The 26217-nt window shown below is 49.5% G+C and overlaps 1 protein-coding gene and 1 long non-coding RNA gene across 3 annotated transcripts; both read left to right on the top strand.

The window, feature by feature from the left end:
* Positions 1-1612: 1612 nt before the first annotated feature.
* LOC134943623 (uncharacterized) lies at positions 1613-15574 on the top strand. 2 transcript variants are annotated; one of them, XR_010181641.1, is made up of 3 exons: positions 1613-1977; positions 14265-14448; positions 14615-15574. It is a non-coding gene; the product is annotated as an uncharacterized LOC134943623 (long non-coding RNA). The 2 variants fall into 2 exon arrangements; XR_010181640.1 differs by having other exon boundaries at positions 1630-1934.
* A 104-nt stretch (positions 15575-15678) lies between these two features.
* On the top strand, positions 15679-24401 carry LOC134943622 (uncharacterized). Its single transcript, XM_063932365.1, has 4 exons — positions 15679-16054; positions 16145-16270; positions 16345-17438; positions 24328-24401. The coding sequence occupies exons 1-3, from the start codon at positions 15685-15687 to the stop codon at positions 17034-17036; spliced, it is 1188 nt and encodes a 395-aa protein (XP_063788435.1). The 5' UTR covers positions 15679-15684; the 3' UTR covers positions 17037-17438; positions 24328-24401.
* Positions 24402-26217: the final 1816 nt, after the last annotated feature.

Genomic DNA, 26217 nt, shown 5'->3' with positions numbered 1-26217 from the left:
GTGTGGCCGGACACACAGCAGGGAGGGAAGGGGGGGGGCGGCCGGACACACAGCAGAGAGGAGGAGGAGGGGGGGGGGTGGCTGGACACACAGCAGGGGAGGGGAGGGCGGCCGGACACACAGCAGGGAGGGGAGGGTGACCGGACACACGGCAGGGAGGGAAGGTGGTAGGGGGTGGCCGGACACAGCGGGAGGAGGGGGGGTGGCCGGACACACAGCAGTGGAGGGGAGGGCGGCCGGACACACAGCAGGGAGGGGAGGGCGACCGGACACACGGCAGGGAGGGGAGGGTGACCGGACACACGGCAGGGAGGGAAGGTGGTAGGGGGTGGCCGGACACAGCGGGAGGAGGGGGGGGTGTGGCCGGACACACAGCAGGGGAGGAGGGGGGGGTGGCCGGACACACAGCAGGGGCGGGGGAGGGTGGCCGGACACACAGCAGGGGAGGAGTGGGGGGTGGCCGGACACACAGCAGGGGAGGAGGGGGGGGGGGTGGCCGGACACACAGCAGGGGAGGAGGGGGGGGGGTGGCCGGACACACAGCAGGGGAGGAGGGGGGGGGGTGGCCGGACACACAGCAGGGGAGGAGGGGGGGGTGGCCGGACACACAGCAGGGGAGGAGGGTGGGTGGCCGGACACAGCAGGGGAGGAGGGGGGGGTGGCCGGACACACAGCAGGGGAGGAGGGGGGGGTGGCCGGACACACAGCAGGGGAGGGTGGCCGGACACACAGCAGTGGAGGGGAGGGCGGCCGGACACACAGCAGGGAGGGGAGGGTGACCGGACACACGGCAGGGAGGGGAGGGTGACCGGACACACGGCAGGGAGGGAAGGTGGTAGGGGGTGGCCGGACACAGCGGGAGGAGGGGGGAGTGGCCGGACACACAGCAGGGGAGGGGAGGGTGACCGGACACACAGCAGGGGAGGAGGGGGGGGGGGTGGCCGGACACACAGCAGGGGCGGGCGGGGGGGGGGGCGGACACACAGCAGGGGCGGGCGGGCGGGGGGGGTGGCCGGACACACAGCAGGGGAGGGGAGGGGAGGGAGGCCGGACAAACAGCAGGGAGGGGGAGAGGAGGGGGGGGGAGGAGATGAAGGGGGAGGGGACACGGACACGGACACGGACACACACACACACACACACAGGCTTCTCTGGACTGTGGTGGTGGGATCCTCCTGATGGTGCGGTTCAGCGTGTCTCCTGTGTGTGTGGATATAAAACCCCCTTCCCTCTGTGTCCTCCTCACACTGTGCAAGTGCAGCACAGAGACTCCCAGCCCAGGGACCGGTGCACAGTATATATCCCCGGGCAGCCGCCGCTGGCACATGCCAGGCCCTCCCCAATAGTGTCCAGCAGCAAGGAGCGGGCAGCAGCTGTGTGTGCGGTGTCCGGGCAGCGGCTGTGAGGACGGAGATGCTGCTGCTGGGTGTATGACGCCGCATCCCTCCTCCGCTGCTCTGACGGGTCGCTGGGTGACTCGCTGGCGATTCCACACTGACACCTCTGCCTGGCCGCACTCACACCGTACCAGTGGCGGAAGTTCCGGAGGCAATGGAGTCGGTCGCCGCCGGGCTCCAGCACTGAAGGGGGCACACGGACCGACCGTCTCGATTGCCTCTGGTTAGCTCCACGTCTTGCGTCTGTGCGGTAGCCACTTGTAATGTGCTGATCGCATCCCATCTAGAGCAGCGCTGCAGTGCAGCACTGTGTGACTCCACAACGGCTGTCGGGGCCGGAGGCGGAGTTTTCTGGGACTGTCCGGCAATGCGCCTGCCTCCTGACAGTCCCCCAGCCTGTCTCCCGGAAGCTCTGTCTTCCTCTGCCGCGCGCCCCCCTCTCCCGGGTGCCTCATGCTGGGCGGGAAGTACTCCCTCCGCAGTCTGCTCTCTGTGCAAGCTGTCCTGGAGTCTGTTGGTGTCGATGGTGGCTTCCAGGTGAGGAGCGACAGCGGAGGCTGCAGTGTTTGGGGAACTAACTGTATGTTTCATTTATATATATATATATGGGACTCTGTATATGTGTATAGTATGTATGTATATAGGGCTGTGTGTGTGTGTGTGTACAGTATGTATGTATGTATGTATGTATGTATGTATGTATGTATATGGGGCTGTGTGTGTGTATAGGGCTGTGTGTGTGTACAGTATGTATGTATGTATATGGGGCTGTGTGTGTGTATATAGGGCTGTGTGTGTGTACAGTATGTATGTATGTATGTATGTATATATATGGGGCTGTGTGTGTGTATATAGGGCTGTGTGTGTGTACAGTATGTATGTATGTATATGGGGCTGTGTGTGTGTATATAGGGCTGTGTGTTTGTGTGTGTGTGTGTGTGTGTGTGTGTGAACATTATGTATTTATGTATATTGTATGTATGTATATATATATATATGGGGCTGTGTGTGTGTGTGTATATATATATATATATAGGGCTGTGTGTGTGCAGTATATATGTATGTATGTATATGGGGCTGTGTGTGTGTATATAGGGCTGTGTGTGTGTGTACAGTATGAATGTATGCATGTGTGTGTGTATGTATGTATATAGGGTTGTGTGTGCGTGTGTATATATATATGAGGCTGTGTGCGTGTGTACATATGCTACTAGAAAAAAATATATAATGAAGGCGCACAATTGTATGGACAAATAAAAAAATAATTTTTCTAAAAAATAATAAGCAGCTGCTGGTTTGATTAAAAAATACTATAGTTTATTTATATTAAAAGATGTTTGCTAAAAATAGCTCATTAAAAGAGTGATTTATCAAACGCATACATGAACAACAAGTGGGAAATCATTGCACTGTGTGTCCCACATAGAATAAATATCAGTTTTTAATAAATAAACAATAGTGTTTGCTAATCAAACCAGCAGCTGCTTATTATAATTTTTTAGAAATGTTTTTTTTTTATTTGTCCATTCAATTGTGCGCCTTCATTATATATCTATTTTTTTTTTTTAATCTGTTTATTGTTTTATTTAGTTTATCTATTTCTAGTACCTATTGGCTGGTGGATACCCAGATCCACTTTGTGAGGGCAGCCATCAGATGGTGATTAATATAATTACATTTACTTTTTATAAATTTAGAGCCCACTTTGATATTGCGTGCACATATGGAGCTGTGCATGTCCGCATATGGGGCTGTGCGTGTATGGGGCTGTTTGTGCATATGTGGCTGTGTGCAGTGACGGAAGTATTGGAGACAATGAAGTCAGTCGCCAGTTCAGAAAGGGGCACCCTGACCTTTTTACATTGCCTCTGGTGAGCTCCCTCCAGTCTCTGTGCACCAGCCACTACGTGTATGGACAACGCTGCAGTAGCAGTGCCCAGCAGCATCATTCTAAAATCTCAGTGGCTGGGAGAAAGTGGTGCTTGCCGATAGTGTCAGGCACCCGACAGGGTTGGTTCTAAATCGGAGTGGGAGAAGGGACCTTCTGACGTCACCAGGGGGAGGAGCTACGGCCGAACAGGGTACCCGAACAGTACCCTCGCATGCTCGCTTTGCTCGCCACCGGGTTACTAAAGGTAATAGTTGGTGGTGTAGATAGTAGAGGAACTATCCCGCTGGCCTAGCTCCTCCTCCTTGTGTCATAGCTCCTGCCCCTGACGTAAAAGGTCCCTTAGACCACTTGAATCTAGCATCTACCCTCCCGACAGCCTTGCTGCCCGTCTCCTGCAGCCCACCAGCTTTCTTCTTCCGCCAATTCCCCCTCCAAATGGCTCATGCTGCTTAGAAAGGTTCTCTTGGAAGATGCCTTTCATTCATATCTGCTATAGGTGAGGAGGCTGTCTGTATATGTGGCTGTGTGTGTGTGTGTGTGTGTGTGTGTATGTGGCTTACTGTGTGTATGTATATACAGTATGTGGCTGTCTGCTTCTGTGGCAATGTTTGTATGCGTGTGTGTATATGTGGCTGTGTGTGAGCAGGGAGGGGGCACGCTATTGTCTAATTCGCCTCCGGGCAACTTGTTTGAACTTACGCCCCTGCACCGTACTAGCAGCAGGGCCGGGGAGCCGCTCATGCACTGCAGATACCTCTCATCACCCATTAGCCAGAGAGGTAGTCTGCACTCCTGTGCCAGCATTCCCCTCCCAGGTCAGCACACGCGGCGGCGGGGGCGGGGGGCAATATTACACCGCCGCACAGGGCGCCCGGTGTATAAATGAGCCACCCGCGCCGCTCACTTACTGCCCCTTTCCCCCCTCCCCCCGGATACCTTATTGCTGGCCAAGCGTCAATTTAAGGAGGGGACCGGCAGAGTGTTCTGGCTGCGAGGAGGATCGCAGATCCGATGTCCGCTTCTGTGCAGATGTCAGCCATATTTGTACACCCATTTGAAGCTACTGTTTGTACACCCCCTGCTGGCGGCCACTGCGCAGCCGCAACAAATTGAAAAGCCCTATCTTTATAATGGGGCATATTTTACTTAATTAAAAAAAACCTATAACTTTCTCAAAAACCACAACCCCAAAAGGCACTACACTGGGACATACTCTATCTAATAAAACAAACCCCAAGTCTTAATTCGTCCTCTATCCTGAGTTATGCCTTCCCAAAAATCTCCTCATTCACTCTATAGGAAAACCATGTCAAAAAGCCACTGAGGGAGTGGCAGAAAAAAACTGACAGTTGGAACTTTAGGTTACTCCCAATTCCTCATTTTTTATTATTTTGCCCTGAAATTTGGCATGCAGCAGCAGGTGACGATTCTACGCTCCCATGCCAAATTTGAGCTCAGTACGTCCAATCAGTTTTGAGGTGTAGCCCCTCAAACACCATGCCCCCATCTCAGAAGTTCCCTATGGGAGAATTCCGTTTGTTCGATTCAGCCTTAATATAAGGGCACGACCGTGCCCTTATAATATATATATATATATATATATACATTAAACAAACTAAAGATATTTATATTATTATATAATTATTATACCCATAAATTTATTTATTATTCTAGCTAATTGAATGTATATTTTTACAATACATGGCTACGACTAATTTGAAAATCCTGGGTTATTGCACATGAATGCGCAACAACACAGAATTTAGGTCAGTGGAAACAGATACACCTGGGCACAGTCACCTGGTAATCAATCCTGGGGTACCTTGCAGGGTACAGTAGAAATCCGACCTGGGACCCACTCCCAACATGGGGAGAGCCGCATTAATCGGTCAAGGATATGATGTCATCTCCAAGTGCCAGCACTGCACATATGTGCAGCATGAACAGCACTGATCCTGGAATATCCTGGGCCGGCACCGCAATCAGAGCTGTCTTAACAGCAGTGTAGGCCCCTGGGCACAGCAATGCACTGGGGTCCCTACCCACCCATCAGCGATAGGGGTGGGGGGGTTCTATCAGCGGCAGCTTCAATATCCCGCAGGGGGTAGGGGGGGGGTTCTATCTTTCGCTCAGCATGTTGGACCTGGAGCAGTAATTTCTGCTAATTACTCCTTTACTGCACAAATGGGACGGGAGGGAGAACACTAAACTGTAGAAGGGGACATTGGGCTGAATGAAGGGGTCATGGTACATAACTTCCAGGGTGGTAGGGGGTGTTTAATATACAGGGGAGGTGTGGATAGTGGAGTGGGCTTAATATTCATCATTTTCCAGTGGGAGGGCAGCTTGCTTGACTGCAGATATTTCCAGTTCCTGGAAATAGGATTTCTTAGCTTTAATGGGATAAAAAAACTAGAGCGTCCCACCTTTCAGGAGGTACTGGGGACACCTTTCAGGAGGTACTGGGGCACCTGTCAGGAGGTACTGGGGACTTGGGTATCAGATTTCAGGAGCCAGTGCAATCCACCAACGAAAATATAAAACTGCATCCCAGGCGTGTGGAGCTGGAGCAGGGACCAGCTGCTGGAAGGCTGATATCTCTGGTTCTGGGCATAGTAGAGACAAGCTGCCAGTGTCCACTGAAAGGGGAGAGTCCCAGCTTTTGGAGTATACCCTCAGAAAAACTAAGTCAGACAGAACCCGAGATATCTGGTTGGGAAGAACAATTAACAGGCTTGGATGGGGACTACTGCTTTAAAGTCGGATATCTCCGGTTCCCCAGGGACGATTTTCAAAAATCTGGTACCCCTGGAAAGAGGAGACCCTCAGCTATCAGCCTAGGGCCCTTATACTCTTGGGGCCCTTGGACAAGAGCCCATTGAGCCCATACGAAAAGACGGCCCTGACCGCAATGTGAAAGGAGTTGTCTCGCGTCTGACCCTTTTTACCCTGTTTATGCTGCACATTGGTGCAGTGTTAACTGTTCTGCTGATGCTTGAAGATATTATCATCTCCAAGTGCTTGGGATCCAGCTTTCCCTATACTGTAAATGGTACCCGGGTCTCCCGTTCACGCTGCCCCATTTCCCAGGTCCAACTCTGCTCATTACCCGGGTTTTATCCCTGGGTCAATGGACCAAGGTTATTTTTCAGGGACCCTTTCACATAAAGCTGCAACTCGGGTTAACCTAGCACTTTTGGTCACATTTTTTAAATTGTTTTGCACTGTTTCTGCACTGGTACTACATTGGTAGGCACCTGCATGGCTTTTTATTTATTTTCAGTTTAGTTTAGTGGATAAATCACTGACATCACCTGACTAACGGCAACTCGCATGCTATTACATATACACTATTGCAGGCCTGGCCAACCTGTGGCTCTCCAGATGTTGTGAAACTACACATCCCAGCATGCCCTGCCACAGTTTTAGCATTCCCTAATAGCAAAACAGTGGCAAGGCATGATGGGCCTTGTAGTTTTACAACAGCTGGAGAGCCACAGGTTGGCCAGGCCTGCACTATTGCCTCATTCACTCAAAATTGTGGGTATCCCTAACCATCATAAAAGTGATTTACAGCCATGATTATCTGGGGGAGCTAAGAAGGAGTGGCGGAGAAAACACAGGCCTCGGCAATCATTTTGGGGGCGTATTTGAGGCTGTGACTGTGATTAGGGCTGGCATCAGAAATTGTGGTGCCTGGGACTGACAAAATAGTCAGGGCTTTCTCAGGGTACAGAGGTGGGAGGAGCAGTGGATAATGTTGGTGGAGCTACAGTGGAAGTGGAATATCAATTGGTGCGTAAACCAGTAAAAATTGACAAAGTTTGGGCTGTAGGGGTGGTAAATATGATATTGAAATGTAAAGCAGCTCAATTCGAATAATAATAATAATAATAATAATTAAAAGATAAAGAGCGCTAAAGATGGCAGTGGCACCTACAAAAAAAAGAAAGTGTTAAAACACTAATGAATTACAAATGCTTATAGCTCCTTTATATAGTAGATGTGACTGCAGTGTCAATGATTGTATTAGACCAGTGAGATGGTGAACTGCTTTCCCTAACTGCCCCTACCTTACAACTTCAGCTGGTAAAGTCTTTTTCCTCCAGCAAAAATCAGGGCCCCAGCTCTTAGGCAGTATGTGAGCCAGGAGTAGATGTTATGGGGTATATGCAATTCCGGACGAATTGCGCCTTTTTTTCGTCCGTTTTAAAATTCGACTGTACTCGACAGCCGCAGCCCTCCCGCCGGGACCATGAATTCACCATATGCAATACAAAACTCATTCGACACTCCCCTTGTCGAATAACGGACCAATCGTCGAGTAGTGGGCGTCCTGAATTCGACTTCCCGCCGTTTGCAGCCCTTTATTAGGGCTTGTTTGCGGCGTGCTCAGCAGCCATTTTGTGAACCTGCAGGGAGGTGTGTGGAGGTGCAGAGCTAGCAAATTGGTTGTTTGCTGTGGTATCGTTTGGACACCCAGCAGGTTTTAATCCAGGACAGATAAGAGGATACCTGTTACCCCGGAGGAGAGTCGTTTTTGGAGCTATTTCTACATTTTTAGGTAAGTACCACATGTGGGTCTGCTCCTATTTTAGCACTGGTGTACCTCCAGCATGTGCAGGGATGCTTTTTGGCTTGTTTGGGGTGACTTGGAGCAAGTTTGTCAGCCATGCGGTCGACATGTCATGTCGTTTGTTTGCCAAACATGTTTTTTTCATCCTATTTTAGCACTGGTGTACCTCCAGCATGTGCAGGGATGCTTTTTGGCTTGTTTGGGGTGACTTGGAGCAAGTTTGTCAGCCATGCGGTCGACATGTCATGTCGTTTGTTTGCCAAACATGTTTTTTTGCTCCTATTTTAGCAATGGTGTACCTCCAGCATGTGCAGGGATGCTTTTTGGCTTGTTTGGGGTGACTTGGAGCAAGTTTGTCAGCCATGCGGTCGACATGTCATGTCGTTTGTTTGCCAAACATGTTTTTTTGCTCCTATTTTAGCAATGGTGTACCTCCAGCATGTGCAGGGATGCTTTTTGGCTTGTTTGGGGTGACTTGGAGCAAGTTTGTGTCGGCCATGCGGTCGACATGTCATGTCGTTTGTTTGCCAAACATGTTTTATTGCTCCTATTTTAGCACTGGTGTACCTCCAGCATGTGCAGGGATGCTTTTTGGCTTGTTTGGGGTGACTGTGTGTGTCAGCCATTTTGTGTGTCAGCCATTTTGTGTGTGTCAGCCATTTTGTGTGTGTCAGCCATTTTTGACCTCCAGTATGTGCAGGGATGCTTGTACGGGGGTTTTGGCTTATTTGGCTGTTTTTTTTTTTTTTTTGTGTGTGTTTGCTCCTGCTTGAGAACTAGGGTCCCAGCAGCATGACGTGTGGTTGCATGTAATTTTGTAATGTGTTACATTTGTAAAAATATATATTTCTCTGACGTCCTAGTGGATGCTGGGAACTCCGTAAGGACCATGGGGATTAGCGGCTCCGCAGGAGACTGGGCACAAAAGTAAAAGCTTTAGGACTACCTGGTGTGCACTGGCTCCTCCCCCTATGACCCTCCTCCAAGCCTCAGTTAGATTTTTGTGCCCGGCCGAGAAGGGTGCACACTAGGGGCTCTCCTGAGCTTCTTAGTGAAAGTTTAGTTTTAGGTTTTTTATTTTCAGTGAGACCTGCTGGCAACAGGCTCACTGCATCGAGGGACTAAGGGGAGAAGAAGCGAACTCACCTGCGTGCAGAGTGGATTGGGCTTCTTAGGCTACTGGACACCATTAGCTCCAGAGGGACCGAACACAGGCCCAGCCTCGGAGCTCGGTCCCAGAGCCGCGCCGCCGGCCCCCTTACAGAGCCAGAAGCAAGAAGAGGTCCGGAAAAATCGGCGGCAGAAGACATCCTGTCTTCACCAAGGTAGCGCACAGCACTGCAGCTGTGCGCCATTGCTCCTCAGCACACTTCACACTTCGGTCACTGAGGGTGCAGGGCGCTAGGGGGGGGCGCCCTGAGCAGCAATAAAAACACCTTGACTGGCGAAAATACATCACATATAGCCCCCAGGGCTATATGGATGAATTTTAACCCCTGCCAGATTCCACAGAAAAACGGGCGAAAAGGCCGCCGAGAAGGGGGCGGAGCCTATCTCCTCAGCACACTGGCGCCATTTTCTCTCACAGCTCCGTTGGAGGGAAGCTCCCTGGCTCTCCCCTGCAGTTACTACACTACAGAAAGGGGTTAAAAAAGAGAGGGGGGCACTAATTAGGCACAGTATAACAATACAGCAGCTATAAGGGGAAAAACACTTATATAAGGTTATCCCTGTATATATATATATAGCGCTCTGGTGTGTGCTGGCATACTCTCCCTCTGTCTCCCCAAAGGGCTAGTGGGGTCCTGTCCTCTATCAGAGCATTCCCTGTGTGTGTGCTGTGTGTCGGTACGTTGTGTCGACATGTATGAGGAGGAAAATGAGGTGGAGGCGGAGCAATTGCCTGTAACAGAGATGTCACTCCCTAGGGAGTCGACACCTGAGTGGATGAGCTTATGGAAGGAATTATGTGACAGTGTCGGCTCTTTACAAAAGATTGATGACATGAGACAGCCGGCGACTCAGCCTGTGCCTGTCCAGGTGTCTCAAAGCCATCGGGGGCTCTAAAACGCCCGTTACCGCAGATGGCAGATACAGACGCCGACACTGATACTGACTCCAGTGTCGACGATTTAGAGACGAATGTGACTTCCAGTAGGGCCACACGTTACATGATTGAGGCTATGGAAAATGTTTTTACACATTTCTGATTATACCAGTACCACTAAAAAGGGTATTAGGTTGGGTGAGAAAAAACTGCCGGTAGTTTTTCCTGCATCTGAGGAATTAAATGAAGTGTGTGCTGATGCGTGGGTTTCCCCCGATAAAAACTGTTAATTCCTAAAAAGTTATTAGCATCATACCCCTTCCCGCCAGAGGATAGGGCACGTTGGGAAACACCCCTTAGGGTGAATAAAGCGCTCACACGCTTATCTAAACAGGTGGCACTACCGTCCCCGGATACGGCCGCCCTTAAGTAACCTGCTGACAGAAAGCAGTAAAATATCCTAAAATGTATATACACTCACACGGGTGTGATACTGCGACCAGCAATCGCCTCAGCCTGGATGTGCAGTGCTGGGGTGGCTTGGTCGGATTCCCTGACTGACAATATTGATGCCCTAGATAGGGACAGTATATTACTAACTATAGAGCATTTAAAAGATGCATTTCTATATATGCGTGATGCACAGAGGGATATTTGCCGACTGGCATCAAGAGTAAGTGCGCTGTCCATTTCTGCCAGAAGAGGGTTATGGACAAGACAGTGGTCAGGTGATGATGATTCCAAAAGGCATATGGAAGTATCGCCTTATAAAAGGGAGGAGTTATTTGGGGTAGGTCTAACAGACCTGGTGGCCACTAGAAAATCCACATTGTTACCCCAGGTAGCTTCTCAACCTAAGAAGACGCCGTATTGTCAGGCGCAGTCCTTTCGGACCCATAAGACAAGCGGGCAAAAGGCGCCTCATTTCTGCCCCGTGGCAGAGGGAGAGGAAAAAGGCTGCAGCAAACAGCAAATTCCCAGGAACAAAAGCCCTCTCCCGCCTCCGCACAGTCCTCAGCATGACGCTGGGGCTTTACAAGCGGTCTCAGGCACGGTGGGGGCCCGTCTCAAGAAATTCGAGACGTCTCCCCCTCGCCGTTTTCATAAAGTCTGCTTTACCGACGTCTCCCTCAGACAGGGAGACAGTATTGCAAGCCATTCACAGGCTGTATTCCCAGCAGGTGATAATCAAGGTACCCCTTCTGCAACAGGGAAAGGGGTACTATTCCACACTATTTGTGGTACCGAAGCCGGATGGCTCGGTGAGACCATTTTTAAATCTAAACTCCTTGAACACTTACATACAAAGGTTCAAATTCAAGATGGAGTCACTCAGAGCAGTGATTGCAAACCTGCAAGAAGGGGACTATATGGTCTCTCTGGACATCAAAGATGCTTACCTACATGTCCCAATTTACCCTTCTCCAAGGGTACCTCAGGTTTGTGGTACAGAACTGTCACTATCAGTTTCAGACGCTGCCAATTGGATTGTCCACGGCACCCCGGGTCTTTACCAAGGTAATGGCCGAAATGATGATACTCCTTCGAAAGAAGGGAGTTTGAGTTATCCCTTACTTGGACGATCTCCTGATAAGGGCAAGATCCAGGGAACAGTTGGAAGTCGGGGTAGCACTATCTCAGAGAGTGCTGCGGCAGCACGGTTGGATTCTCAATGTTCCAAAATCGCAGCTGATCCCGACGACACGCCTTCTATTCCTAGGGATGATCCTGGACACAGTCCGGAAAAAGGTGTTTTCTCCCGGAGGAGAAAGCCAGGGAGTTATCCGAACTAATCAGAAACCTCCTAAAACCAGGCCAAATGTCAGTGCATCAGTGCACAAGGGTCCTGGGAAAAATGGTGGCTTCCTACGAAGCAATTCCATTCGGCAGATTCCACGCAAGAACTTTCCAGTGGGACCTGCTGGACAAATGGTCCGGATCGCATCTTCAGATGCATCAGCGGATAACCCTGTCACCAAAGACAAGGGTGTCTCTCCTGTGGTGGTTGCAGAGTGCTCATCTTCTAGAGGGCCGCAGATTCGGCATTCAGGACTGGGTCCTGGTGACCACGGATGCCAGCCTGAGAGGCTGGGGAGCAGTCACACAGGGAAAAAATTTCCAGGGCTTGTGGTCAAGCCTGGAGACATCACTTCAAGCAAGACCTCTGCTTCAAGGTCAGCCGGTGCTGATCCAGTCGGACAATATCACGGCAGTCGCCCACGTAAACAGACAGGGCGGCACAAGAAGCAGGAGGGCAATGGCAGAAGCTGCAAGGATTTTTCGCTGGGCGGAAAATCATGTGATGGCACTGTCAGCAGTGTTCATTCCGGGAGTGGACAACTGGGAAGCAGACTTCCTCAGCAGGCACGACCTCCACCCGGGAGAGGGGGGACTTCACCCAAAAGTCTTCCACATGATTGTAAACCATTGGGAAAAACCAAAGGTGGACATGATGGCGTCCCGCCTAAACAAAAATTGGACAGGTATTGCGCCAGGTCAAGGGTCCCTCAGGCAATAGCTGTGGACGCTCTGGTAACACCGTGGGTGTACCAGTCAGTGTATGTGTTCCCTCCTCTTCCTCTCATACCAAAAGTACTGAGGATCATAAGAAGGAGGGGAGTAAGAACTATACTCGTGGCTCCGGATTAGCCAAGAAGGACTTGGTACCCGGAACTTCAAGAGATGCTCACAGAGGACCCGTGGCCTCTACCTCTAAGAAAGGACCTGCTTCAGCAGGGACCCTGTCTGTTCCAAGACTGACCGCGGCTGCGTTTGACGGCATGGCAGTTGAACGCCGGATCCTGAAGGAAAAAGGCATTCCGGATGAAGTCATCCCTACCCTGATCAAAGCCAGGAAGGATGTAACCGTGCAGCATTATCACCGTATTTGGCGTAAATATGTTGCGTGGTGCGAGGCCAGGAAGGCCCCTACAGAGGAATTTCAACTGGGTCGTTTCCTACATTTCCAGCAAACAGGACTGTCTGTGGGCCTAAAATTAGGGTCCATTAAGGTTCAAATTTCGGCCCTGTCGATTTTCTTCCAGAAAGAACTGGCTTCAGTTCCTGAAGTTCAGACGTTTGTCAAGGGGGTACTGCATATACAGCCTCCTTTGTGCCTCCAGTGGCACCTTGGGATCTCAATGTAGTTTTGTGGTTCCTAAAATCACATTGGTTTGAAACCACTCTCCACTGTGGACTTAAAATATCTCACTTGGAAAGTGGTAATGTTGTTAGCCCTGGCTTCAGCCAGGCGTGTCTCAGAATTGGCGGCTTTATCCTATAAAAGCCCTTACCTAATTTTTCATACGGACAGGGCAGAATTGAGGACTCGTCCTCAATTTCTACCTAAGGTGGTTTCAGCATTTCACTTGAACCAGCCTATTGTGGTGCCTGCGGCTACTAGGGACTTGGAGGACTCCAAGTTGCTGGACGTAGTCAGGGCCCTGAAAATATATGTTTCCAGGACGGCTGGAGTCAGGAAATCTGACTCGCTGTTTATCCTGTATGCACCCAACAAGCTGGGTGCTCCTGCTTCTAAGCAAACTATTGCTCGTTGGATTTGTAGTACAATTCAGCTTGCACATTCTGTGGCAGGCCTGCCACAGCCAAAATCTGTAAAAGCCCATTCCACAAGGAAGGGGGCTCATCTTGGGCGGCTGCCCGAGGGGTCTCGGCTTTACAACTTTGCCGAGCAGCTACTTGGTCAGGGGCAAACACGTTTGCTAAATTCTACAAATTTGATACCCTGGCTGAGGAGGACCTTGAGTTCTCTCATTCGGTGCTGCAGAGTCATCCGCACTCTCCCGCCCGTTTGGGAGCTTTGGTATAATCCCCATGGTCCTTACGGAGTTCCCAGCATCCACTAGGACGTCAGAGAAAATAAGAATTTACTTACCGATAATTCTATTTCTCATAGTCCGTAGTGGATGCTGGGCGCCCATCCCAAGTGCGGATTGTCTGCAATACTTGTACATAGTTATTGTTACAAAAATCGGGTTATTATTGTTGTGAGCCATCTTTCAGAGGCTCCTCTGTTATCATGCTGTTAACTGGGTTCAGATCACAGGTTGTACGGTGTGATTGGTGTGGCTGGTATGAGTCTTACCCGGGATTCAAAATCCTTCCTTATTGTGTACGCTCGTCCGGGCACAGTATCCTAACTGAGGCTTGGAGGAGGGTCATAGGGGGAGGAGCCAGTGCACACCAGGTAGTCCTAAAGCTTTTACTTTTGTGCCCAGTCTCCTGCGGAGCCGCTAATCCCCATGGTCCTTACGGAGTTCCCAGCATCCACTACGGACTATGAGAAATAGAATTATCGGTAAGTAAATTCTTATTTTTTTCTTTTTACAACAGAGATGTCCAGGGACAAGCAGGCCCGATCCCCCCCTTCCCCCCACCCCTCAGAAATTTCCCTGCATAGCAACGAGGAGTGGGAGCCGACCCAGGAGGAGGATACGACCGACCAGGCATGCAGTGACCAGCCGCGGTCGTCAAGGGACCAAATGGAGAAGTCAAAGAAAAAGAAAGCCTAGAAAGAGTAAATACTGACAACACCTGCATACACAATACCATCCAACTTGACACACCCTAGTTTGCGCACTGCCATGCACACCTACAGGTATCTGCGCACTGCCAGGGATACTGACACTCACAGGTACATACCGATCTTAGTAAAAGCATGTTTTTTTTTTTAATCCCTAAAGGCAAGAAGCCAGCCAGAGGAGCAGTCGGAGGAGGAAGCCTCTGGTGAAGATGCAGGACCGAAGAAGCCGCGTGGACCCAGATACACTGAGGCGGAAAACTGTGCCCTAGTGGATGGCGTCGACAGGTCCTACGACGTTCTGTATGGACCAAGGGCACAGACCACAGCAGCTAAGACCAAGCGAAACATCTGGGATGCCATCGCGAGACAAGTCACTGCAGTATCTTCAAACCGCCGGAGCACCACAAACTGCATGAAGCGGTACAGTGATTGCCGCAGACAGACCAAGAAGAAGATGGGGATTCAGCGCCGACATGAGACAGCTACGGGAGGTGGTCCGGATCTCAATCTGAAGTGGCTACCCTGGGAGAACGTTATTAGAAGGCGCATGAACCCTGCCATGGTCGAAGGAGTTCACGGAGGTGTGGACTCTAGCCGTCCTGCTGGCTTTCCAGAGGAGGAAGAACCGCCCAGAAGACGGCGGGAGACAAGCAATACAAAAGGAGGCCTGATCATAAGAATACATTCAGATGAGCTGTTCTAAATCTTTTTTTTTTTTTTTTGTATTTGCTAATGTGTTTTTTTTCCCCACAGACACGCCTGCCCAGAGGACATCACCTGCGCGCAGGACATCGCCAGCGCGCAGACCATCACCTGCGCAGCAGGCATCGACAGCAGCGCACGGACCATCACCTGCGCAGCAAGCATCGGGAGCGCGCAGATCATCACATGTGCGCCACACATCGTCATCGCACAGAAAGTCACCTGCGCGCCAGACGTCGTCAGCGTGCAGACCATCACCTGCGCGCCTGACATCAGCGCGCAGAACGTCACCTGTGCGCCAGACACCGTCGGCGACCACACCACCAGATGGGCACCAAACTACAGCTCCTGCGCGCAGGCCATCACCAGCTCATCTCTCCAGGAGCTCTGGGACTGTGACTGAAGAGCCTCAACAAGACACTACCCTTGTGGGGTTCACTACGATATGCCGGCGGTCGGGCTCCCGGCGACCAGCATACCGGCGCTGGGAGCCCGACCGCCGGCTTACCGACAGTGTGGCGAGCGCAAATGAGCCCCTTGCGGGCTCGCTGCTCTCGCCACGCTACGGGCACGGTGTCGCGCTACGCGCGTCACACTATTTTATTCTCCCTCCAGGGGGGGGCATGGACCCCCACAAGGGAGAATAAGTGTCGGTATGCCGGCTGTCGGGATCCCGGCGCCGGTATACTGTTCGCCGGGATCCCGTCAGTTGGCATACTGAAGACCACCCCCCTTGTGGACCCATCACCCGAACTGTTTGAGTCTACAGGGTTAACGGATGAGACTTTTCTTGGGTTTGAAGACAGCCGTGCAGAAGTATCCAGCCGGACCCTTGAAAAGTCTCCAGAATTGAGGACAAGCGAAGCTCCAGGAGCAGCGGCACCTCAGGATGGAGAAGGTTTGTATTTACTTTTTTTTGGGGGGGTGGGGGGGTGCACCAGTTTTGTATAGTTTATTAACGTAAAAAAAAAAATTCTATTGCAAACAGAGGTGCCACGGACCAGCAGAGGACTTGCGTCGGGGATTGGTCACTTCTACAGGCCGGATCTCCTACAGGATTCATCAGAGGATGACGAGGTGGAAGTGCAGCAGCCTGCTGTTTCTACATCCCTGTGTAAGTAAATATCGACTTGTGAGCCTTCAAACAAATGTATGAATGTGTATAATAATTTCTAATTTTCTTTTCAGCTGCACAAATGCAATTGGTGGCCGACGTACAGGAAGGGCAGGATCCCTCAAATGTTCAGAGGGTACACACCCTGGCATCCCAGATTACTTCCCGCCAGGATACTTACACGAGTGTCGTTGAAACCAGACTGGACGCCATTGAGAAGACAATGGAGAAGATGGCAAACAGTCTGGTTGAAATGCAAAAGGCTCATGCTGACAGCACGGCCGAAATGCAAAAGACCAGACGAGAAGATCACAGGGAGACTATGGACATCCTTCACATTCTGGCCACATCCATCAACCGGCTGGTGGAAAACACATCATGCCTGGCACACAGCACTGACAACATGTCGGAGAGCCAACGACATTCGGCATCCAGCCAACAGATCATCGCAACCACACTGCAGATGATGTACGATAAGCTCCCAGAGCCAGCTCATCAACACGCTGGTGATCCACCACTTCCGTCATCACAAGCGATATGGACGCCTCCTTCCCTTCCTCCACCACCATCCTGGTATAGACAGTCACAGCTGTACCAAGGATATACAGGGATGTACCCCACCCACCAGATGTCTCCACCACCAACACCGGCCGCAACATCTACACCCGCACGGGCACCGAGGCCAAGTCAACACACTCCCCAGCCGCCCAGGGCATCGACGCCTCATCAGGAGGAAGAAGAGTATCCGGACAGACAACCACCATAAGCCCGGTCGCATTGTTTTATTTACTGTTATGTTTTTCATGTATCCCTTTCTCCCCCTCCCATTATTTTTTTTTTCTTACTATTGTTTTATATTTGTGTTGGGCTCCCCCACCCGTGACCGGGTACTACCAAGGAGCTTTATGTCTAGGCATACATGCGCGGGCATGTATGCGGGCGCGTGTGGTAACGGATGAAAGCTCCTTGTGGCTACATGTATGATGGGCCAAAGAGCTATTCTGATACCACTTTTTTTTTTTTATCAAAAAAATCCTTTTTGTATTGGTGTACAATAGGCTTTCACTGTTGTGTGAATTTACTATTCACTAGTGTTTGTTTTTGGCTTATTCATAGGATTGGGTGGAAAATTGAAGTGGACGGCATAGTTCGTGTTGTGCGTACCAAGGTGAGTAAAGCCATGTTTCAATGTATATATTCAAGAAACTTTGGACCGCCTGCCCTTGTGGAACCACACAGCCCAGCAATGGGTCCTGCTGGGCTGTGTGGTTCCACAAGTGCAGGCGTGTCAAAGTGCTGACCACTGACACCACTATTCCACTTTGGACCGCCTGCCTTTGTGGAACCACACAGCCCAGCAATGGGTCATGCTGGGCTGTGTGGTTCCACAAGTGCAGGCGTGTCAAAGTGCTGACCACTGACACCACTATTCCACTTTGGACCGCCTGCCTTTGTGGAACCACACAGCCCAGCAATGGGTCATGCTGGGCTGTGTGGTTCCACAAGTGCAGGCGTGTCAAAGTGCTGACCACTAACACCACTATTCCACTTTGGACCGCCTGCCTTTGTGGAACCACACAGCCCAGCAATGGGTCATGCTGGGCTGTGTGGTTCCACAAGTGCAGGCGTGTCAAAGTGCTGACCGCTGACACCACTATTCCACTTTGGACCGCCTGCCTTTGTGGAACCACACAGCCCAGCAATGGGTCATGCTGGGCTGTGTGGTTCCACAAATGTTCTTGGGAAAGGAGTGAACATGACATCATTAGTGTCTTTACTAGAGATGAGCGGGTTCGGTTTCTCTGAATCCGAACCCGCCAGAACTTCATGTTTTTTTTCACGGGTCCGAGCGACTCGGATCTTCCCGCCTTGCTCGGTTAACCCGAGCGCGCCCGAACGTCATCATGACGCTGTCGGATTCTCGCGAGGCTCGGATTCTATCGCGAGACTCGGATTCTATATAAGGAGCCGCGCGTCGCCGCCATTTTCACACGTGCATTGAGATTGATAGGGAGAGGACGTGGCTGGCGTCCTCTCCGTTTAGAATAGATTAGAGAGACACTTGATTTACTAATTTTGGGGAGCATTAGGAGTACTCAGTACAGTGCAGAGTTTTGCTGATAGTGACCACCAGTTTTATTTATAATCCGTTCTCTGCCTGAAAAAAGCGATACACAGCACACAGTGACTCAGTCACATACCATATCTGTGTGCACTGCTCAGGCTCAGGCCAGTGTGCTGCATCATCTATTATCTATATATAATATTATATATATCTGTCTGACTGCTCAGCTCACACAGCTTATAATTGTGGGGGAGACTGGGGAGCACTACTGCAGTGCCAGTTATAGGTTATAGCAGGAGCCAGGAGTACATAATATATTATATAGTGAGTGACCACCAGACACACAGTGCAGTTTATTTAATATATCCGTTCTCTGCCTGAAAAAAGCGATACACACAGTGACTCAGTCAGTCACATACCATATCTGTGTGCACTGCTCAGGCTCAGGCCAGTGTGCTGCATCATCTATATATATTATATATCTGTCTGACTGCTCAGCTCACACAGCTTATAATTGTGGGGGAGACTGGGGAGCACTACTGCAGTGCCAGTTATAGGTTATAGCAGGAGCCAGGAGTACATAATATTATATTAAAATTAAACAGTGCACACTTTTGCTGCAGGAGTGCCACTGCCAGTGTGACTAGTGACCTGACCACCAGTATATATAATATTAGTAGTATACTATCTCTTTATCAACCAGTCTATATATTAGCAGCAGACACAGTACAGTGCGGTAGTTCACGGCTGTGGCTACCTCTGTGTCGGCACTCGGCAGCCCGTCCATAATTGTATATACCACCTAACCGTGTTTTTTTTTTCTTTCTTTATACATACATACTAGTTACGAGTATACTATCTCTTTATCAACCAGTCTATATTAGCAGCAGACACAGTACAGTGCGGTAGTTCACGGCTGTGGCTACCTCTGTGTCGGCACTCGGCAGCCCGTCCATAATTGTATATACCACCTAACCGTGGTTTTTTTTTCTTTCTTTATACATACATACTAGTTACGAGTATACTATCTCTTTATCAACCAGTCTATATATTAGCAGCAGACACAGTACAGTGCGGTAGTTCACGGCTGTGGCTACCTCTGTGTCGGCACTCGGCAGCCCGTCCATAATTGTATATACCACCTAACCGTGGTTTTTTTTTCTTTCTTTATACATACATACTAGTTACGAGTATACTATCTCTTTATCAACCAGTCTATATATTAGCAGCAGACACAGTACAGTGCGGTAGTTCACGGCTGTGGCTACCTCTGTGTCGGCACTCGGCAGCCCGTCCATAATTGTATATACCACCTAACCGTGGTTTTTTTTTCTTTCTTTATACATACATACTAGTTACGAGTATACTATCTCTTTATCAACCAGTCTATATATTAGCAGCAGACACAGTACAGTGCGGTAGTTCACGGCTGTGGCTACCTCTGTGTCGGCACTCGGCAGCCCGTCCATAATTGTATATACCACCTAACCGTGGTTTTTTTTTCTTTCTTTATACATACATACTAGTTACGAGTATACTATCTCTTTATCAACCAGTCTATATTAGCAGCAGACACAGTACAGTGCGGTAGTTCACGGCTGTGGCTACCTCTGTGTCGGCACTCGGCAGCCCGTCCATAATTGTATATACCACCTAACCGTGGTTTTTTTTTCTTTCTTTATACATACATACTAGTTACGAGTATACTATCTCTTTATCAACCAGTCTATATATTAGCAGCAGACACAGTACAGTGCGGTAGTTCACGGCTGTGGCTACCTCTGTGTCGGCACTCGGCAGCCCGTCCATAATTGTATACTAGTATCCAATCCATCCATCTCCATTGTTTACCTGAGGTGCCTTTTAGTTGTGCCTATTAAAATATGGAGAACAAAAATGTTGAGGTTCCAAAATTAGGGAAAGATCAAGATCCACTTCCACCTCGTGCTGAAGCTGCTGCCACTAGTCATGGCCGAGACGATGAAATGCCAGCAACGTCGTCTGCCAAGGCCGATGCCCAATGTCATAGTACAGAGCATGTCAAATCCAAAACACCAAATATCAGTAAAAAAAGGACTCCAAAACCTAAAATAAAATTGTCGGAGGAGAAGCGTAAACTTGCCAATATGCCATTTACCACACGGAGTGGCAAGGAACGGCTGAGGCCCTGGCCTATGTTCATGGCTAGTGGTTCAGCTTCACATGAGGATGGAAGCACTCAGCCTCTCGCTAGAAAAATGAAAAGACTCAAGCTGGCAAAAGCAGCACAGCAAAGAACTGTGCATTCTTCGAAATCCCAAATCCACAAGGAGAGTCCAATTGTGTCGGTTGCGATGCCTGACCTTCCCAACACTGGACGTGAAGAGCATGCGCCTTCCACCATTTGCACGCCCCCTGCAAGTGCTGGAAGGAGCACCCGCAGTCCAGTTCCTGATAGTCAGATTGAAGATGTCAGTGTTGAAGTACACCAGGATGAGGAGGATATGGGTGTTGCTGGCGCTGGGGAGGAAATTGACCAGGAGGATTCTGATGGTGAGGTGGTTTGTTTAAGTCAGGCACCCGGGGAGACACCTGTTGTCCGTGGGAGGAATATGGCCGTTGACATGCCAGGTGAAAATACCAAAAAAATCAGCTCTTCGGTGTGGAGGTATTTCACCAGAAATGCGGACAACAGGTGTCAAGCCGTGTGTTCCCTTTGTCAAGCTGTAATAAGTAGGGGTAAGGACGTTAACCACCTCGGAACATCCTCCCTTATACGTCACCTGCAGCGCATTCATAATAAGTCAGTGACAAGTTCAAAAACTTTGGGTGACAGCGGAAGCAGTCCACTGACCAGTAAATCCCTTCCTCTTGTAACCAAGCTCACGCAAACCACCCCACCAACTCCCTCAGTGTCAATTTCCTCCTTCCCTAGGAATGCCAATAGTCCTGCAGGCCATGTCACTGGCAATTCTGACGAGTCCTCTCCTGCCTGGGATTCCTCCGATGCATCCTTGCGTGTAACGCCTACTGCTGCTGTTGTTGCCGCTGGGAGTCGATGGTCATCCCAGAGGGGAAGTCGTAAGCCCACTTGTACTACTTCCAGTAAGCAATTGACTGTTCAACAGTCCTTTGCGAGGAAGATGAAATATCACAGCAGTCATCCTACTGCAAAGCGGATAACTGAGTCCTTGACTACTATGTTGGTGTTAGACGTGCGTCCGGTATCCGCCGTTAGTTCACAGGGAACTAGACAATTTATTGAGGCAGTGTGCCCCCGTTACCAAATACCATCTAGGTTCCACTTCTCTAGGCAGGCGATACCGAGAATGTACACGGACGTCAGAAAAAGACTCACCAGTGTCCTAAAAAATGCAGTTGTACCCAATGTCCACTTAACCACGGACATGTGGACAAGTGGAGCAGGGCAGGGTCAGGACTATATGACTGTGACAGCCCACTGGGTAGATGTATGGACTCCCGCCGCAAGAACAGCAGCGGCGGCACCAGTAGCAGCATCTCGCAAACGCCAACTCTTTCCTAGGCAGGCTACGCTTTGTATCACCGCTTTCCAGAATACGCACACAGCTGAAAACCTCTTACGGCAACTGAGGAAGATCATCGCGGAATGGCTTACCCCAATTGGACTCTCCTGTGGATTTGTGGCATCGGACAACGCCAGCAATATTGTGTGTGCATTAAATATGGGCAAATTCCAGCACGTCCCATGTTTTGCACATACCTTGAATTTGGTGGTGCAGAATTTTTTAAAAAACAACAGGGGCGTGCAAGAGATGCTGTCGGTGGCCAGAAAAATTGCGGGACACTTTCGGCGTACAGGCACCACGTACAGAAGACTGGAGCACCACCAAAAACTACTGAACCTGCCCTGCCATCATCTGAAGCAAGAAGTGGTAACGAGGTGGAATTCAACCCTCTATATGCTTCAGAGGTTGGAGGAGCAGCAAAAGGCCATTCAAGCCTATACAATTGAGCACGATATAGTAGGTGGAATGCACCTGTCTCAAGTGCAGTGGAGAATGATTTCAACGTTGTGCAAGGTTCTGATGCCCTTTGAACTTGCCACACGTGAAGTCAGTTCAGACACTGCCAGCCTGAGTCAGGTCATTCCCCTCATCAGGCTTTTGCAGAAGAAGCTGGAGGCATTGAAGAAGGAGCTAAAAGGGAGCGATTCCGCTAGGCATGTGGGACTTGTGGATGCAGCCCTTAATTCGCTTAACAAGGATTCACGGGTGGTCAATCTGTTGAAATCAGAGCACTACATTTTGGCCACCGTGCTCGATCCTAGATTTAAAGCCTACCTTGGATCTCTCTTTCCGGCAGACACAGGTCTGCTGGGGTTGAAAGACCTGCTGGTGACAAAATTGTCAAGTCAAGCGGAACGCGACCTGTCAACATCTCCTCCTTCACATTCTCCCGCAACTGGGGGTGCGAGGAAAAGGCTCAGAATTCCGAGCCCACCCGCTGGCGGTGATGCAGGGCAGTCTGGAGCGACTGCTGATGCTGACATCTGGTCCGGACTGAAGGACCTGACAACGATTACGGACATGTCGTCTACTGTCACTGCATATGATTCTCTCAACATTGATAGAATGGTGGAGGATTATATGAGTGACCGCATCCAAGTAGGCACGTCACACAGTCCGTACTTATACTGGCAGGAAAAAGAGGCAATTTGGAGACCCTTGCACAAACTGGCTTTATTCTACCTAAGTTGCCCTCCCACAAGTGTGTACTCCGAAAGAGTGTTTAGTGCCGCCGCTCACCTTGTCAGCAATCGGCGTACGAGGTTACATCCAGAAAATGTGGAGAAGATGATGTTCATTAAAATGAATTATAATCAATTCCTCCGCGGAGACATTGACCAGCAGCAATTGCCTCCACAAAGTACACAGGGAGCTGAGATGGTGGATTCCAGTGGGGACGAATTGATAATCTGTGAGGAGGGGGATGTACACGGTGATATATCGGAGGGTGAAGATGAGGTGGACATCTTGCCTCTGTAGAGCCAGTTTGTGCAAGGAGAGATTAATTGCTTCTTTTTTGGGGGGGGTCCAAACCAACCCGTCATTTCAGTCACAGTCGTGTGGCAGACCCTGTCACTGAAATGATGGGTTGGTTAAAGTGTGCATGTCCTGTTTTGTTTATACAACATAAGGGTGGGTGGGAGGGCCCAAGGACAATTCCATCTTGCACCTCTTTTTTCTTTTCTTTTTCTTTGCATCATGTGCTGATTGGGGAGGGTTTTTTGGAAGGGACATCCTGCGTGACACTGCAGTGCCACTCCTAGATGGGCCCGGTGTTTGTGTCGGCCACTAGGGTCGCTAATCTTACTCACACAGTCAGCTACCTCATTGCGCCTCTTTTTTTCTTTGCGTCATGTGCTGTTTGGGGAGGGTTTTTTGGAAGGGCCATCCTGCGTGACACTGCAGTGCCACTCCTAGATGGGCCCGGTGTTTGTGTCGGCCACTAGGGTCGCTAATCTTACTCACACAGCTACCTCATTGCGCCTCTTTTTTTCTTTGCGTCATGTGCTGTTTGGGGAGGGTTTTTTGGAAGGGACATCCTGCGTGACACTGCAGTGCCACTCCTAGATGGGCCCGGTGTTTGTGTCGGCCACTAGGGTCGCTTATCTTACTCACACAGCGACCTCGGTGCAAATTTTAGGACTAAAAATAATATTGTGAGGTGTGAGGTATTCAGAATAGACTGAAAATGAGTGTAAATTATGGTTTTTGAGGTTAATAATACTTTGGGATCAAAATGACCCCCAAATTCTATGATTTAAGCTGTTTTTTAGTGTTTTTTGAAAAAAACACCCGAATCCAAAACACACCCGAATCCGACAAAAAAAATTCGGTGAGGTTTTGCCAAAACGCGTTCGAACCCAAAACACGGCCGCGGAACCGAACCCAAAACCAAAACACAAAACCCGAAAAATTTCAGGCGCTCATCTCTAGTCTTTACTTAATATGGTTTTTTTTCCCCACAGATATCTACACAAGAAAAGAATGTAAAGAAGAACAAACTACTTTTTAGTTTTATTACATTTCATTTTTTATTTCAAAAATAAAATACAATTTTATATATTTCTTCAATAAATTTTTAAAATGAGAAGTTTTCTGTGGTTTTTATTTAAATTATTAGTAAATACAATGTTAAATATGAGATGCAGTGGTATTGTTAGGTCGCCCATGGTACAGCAGGGGAACTGTCGTGTCCCTTTTCATCCATGAGGATTCAAGCCACTTGGGAAGGATACTCCGCAAGACCTGTGGAAGAGAATAGTATGAGGTTCCAGATATTGGTAGTGTCACCCTTCTATTTGACCGCGGGTAACCCCTCCGCTGACCGCAAAGTTCCCACCATTGAAACTAATGGAGGGAGCTGTGCGATGGGCTGTCTGCCAGCTCAGACGCATGGCGCTTCCTGATTGGCTGAAGGGACCTTTCTGTGACAGGAGTCACGGGGGGGTCTCTGCATTCGGGGAAAGGGGTCCCAGGTGTAAACATGGGACCCCTTTCAGTCCGTCTGGTTCGGGTTAATGCGGTTTGTTTTTTTGCCAAGTACGTGGATTATAATAAAAGACCAGACACTGGATCAGGTGAGTATAATTTTATTTTCAGGTACCCCGGATGTCGACATTGGAGACGAGGCCAGAGTCGGCGTGTCAACATAGGTAAGTATGTGTGTCAGCATGTATGTAATAAAGTTATACTTTCACGGTGTTTGTGTCCTGTTTTTATTTGGGTATTTTTTTTTTTGCAGTAGAACTACAGGTACCAGCGGGCCCGTTTCCCCCCGCATGCTGGTACTTGTGGTTCTCCAAGTACCGGCTTGCGGGGGAGGCTTGCTGGGACTTGTAGTTCTTCTGCAAAAAAACAAAACAATATTCTTACATTTTACTCAAGGCTATCAGCCCCCCATCCGCAGCCCTTGGATGGGGGGGGACAGCCTCGGGCTTCACCCCTGGCCCTTGGGTGGCTGGGGGGGACCCCTTGATTGAAGGGGTCCCCACTCCTCCAGGGTACCCCGGCCAGGGGTGACTAGTTGGATATTTAATGCCACGGCCGCAGGGCGCTGTATAAAAGTGACCACCGGCTGTGGCATTATCTGTCCAGCTAGTGGAGCCCGGTGCTGGTCCAAAACTTATGGGGGACCCCTACTCTTTTTGTCCCCCGTATTTTTTGCACCAGGACCAGGCGCAGAGCCCGGTGCTGGTTGTTAAAATACGGGGGATCCCCTGTCATTTTTCCCCCCGTATTTTGGCAACCAGGACCGGCTCAAAGAGCCTGAGGCTGGTTATGCTTAGGAGGGGGGACCCCACGCATTTTTTTTCTTCAGATTTTTACCATTCCATTTAAAAAATATATATATATTTTTAAAAATATATAAATAATACTTGTGCCTCCAAAATAGACAAACCAAGTACCTAATCCTTTCTAATATAAATAGATATGCTATTACCAATAAAAAAAAAACACAAAAAAACATGTTTTTACATTTTTTTATTAGATTCCGCCAGCAAAGTGTGGCGGATTGAAAATTACGAATTTACTGTCTAAAAGCACTGTTGTCGAATTTACAATCTTCAATTGAATCTTCAGTCGAATTTGGAATGGCCGTTTTTTTGGCGAAAAGTACTGTATTGCATTGTCGAATTTTTTGGGGGGGCGAAAATGTCCCGTTTTTCGACATTTTCGGGAATTCGACCGCAATTGCATATACCGTTCCCATGGAATCCGGTCAGCATACCGTTATTGGGGATGCCGGCATTCAGAATACAAATGCCAGAATCCCAACACTGGTCAGAATGCAGACTTTGGGATTCTGACATATATCAAAATGCAGATGACAAAATCCCAACTGCCAGCATCCCAAA

The sequence above is a fragment of the Pseudophryne corroboree genome, chromosome 7, assembly GCF_028390025.1.
Source record: "Pseudophryne corroboree isolate aPseCor3 chromosome 7, aPseCor3.hap2, whole genome shotgun sequence".
NCBI lineage: Eukaryota > Metazoa > Chordata > Amphibia > Anura > Myobatrachidae > Pseudophryne > Pseudophryne corroboree.
This window is presented reverse-complemented; position numbering and strand designations above follow the sequence as displayed.

What these genes read in the sequence shown, in the direction of transcription:
- LOC134943622 (XM_063932365.1), top strand. Translation starts at nt 15,685, where the DNA reads ATGAGCCCCTTGCGGGCTCGCTGCTCTCGCCACGCTACGGGCACGGTG. An exon ending in GGCACCTCAGGATGGAGAAG is followed by an intron (nt 16,055 to 16,144) that starts GTTTGTATTTAC and finishes TATTGCAAACAG; the next exon opens with AGGTGCCACGGACCAGCAGA. An exon ending in TGCTGTTTCTACATCCCTGT is followed by an intron (nt 16,271 to 16,344) that starts GTAAGTAAATAT and finishes TTTTCTTTTCAG; the next exon opens with CTGCACAAATGCAATTGGTG.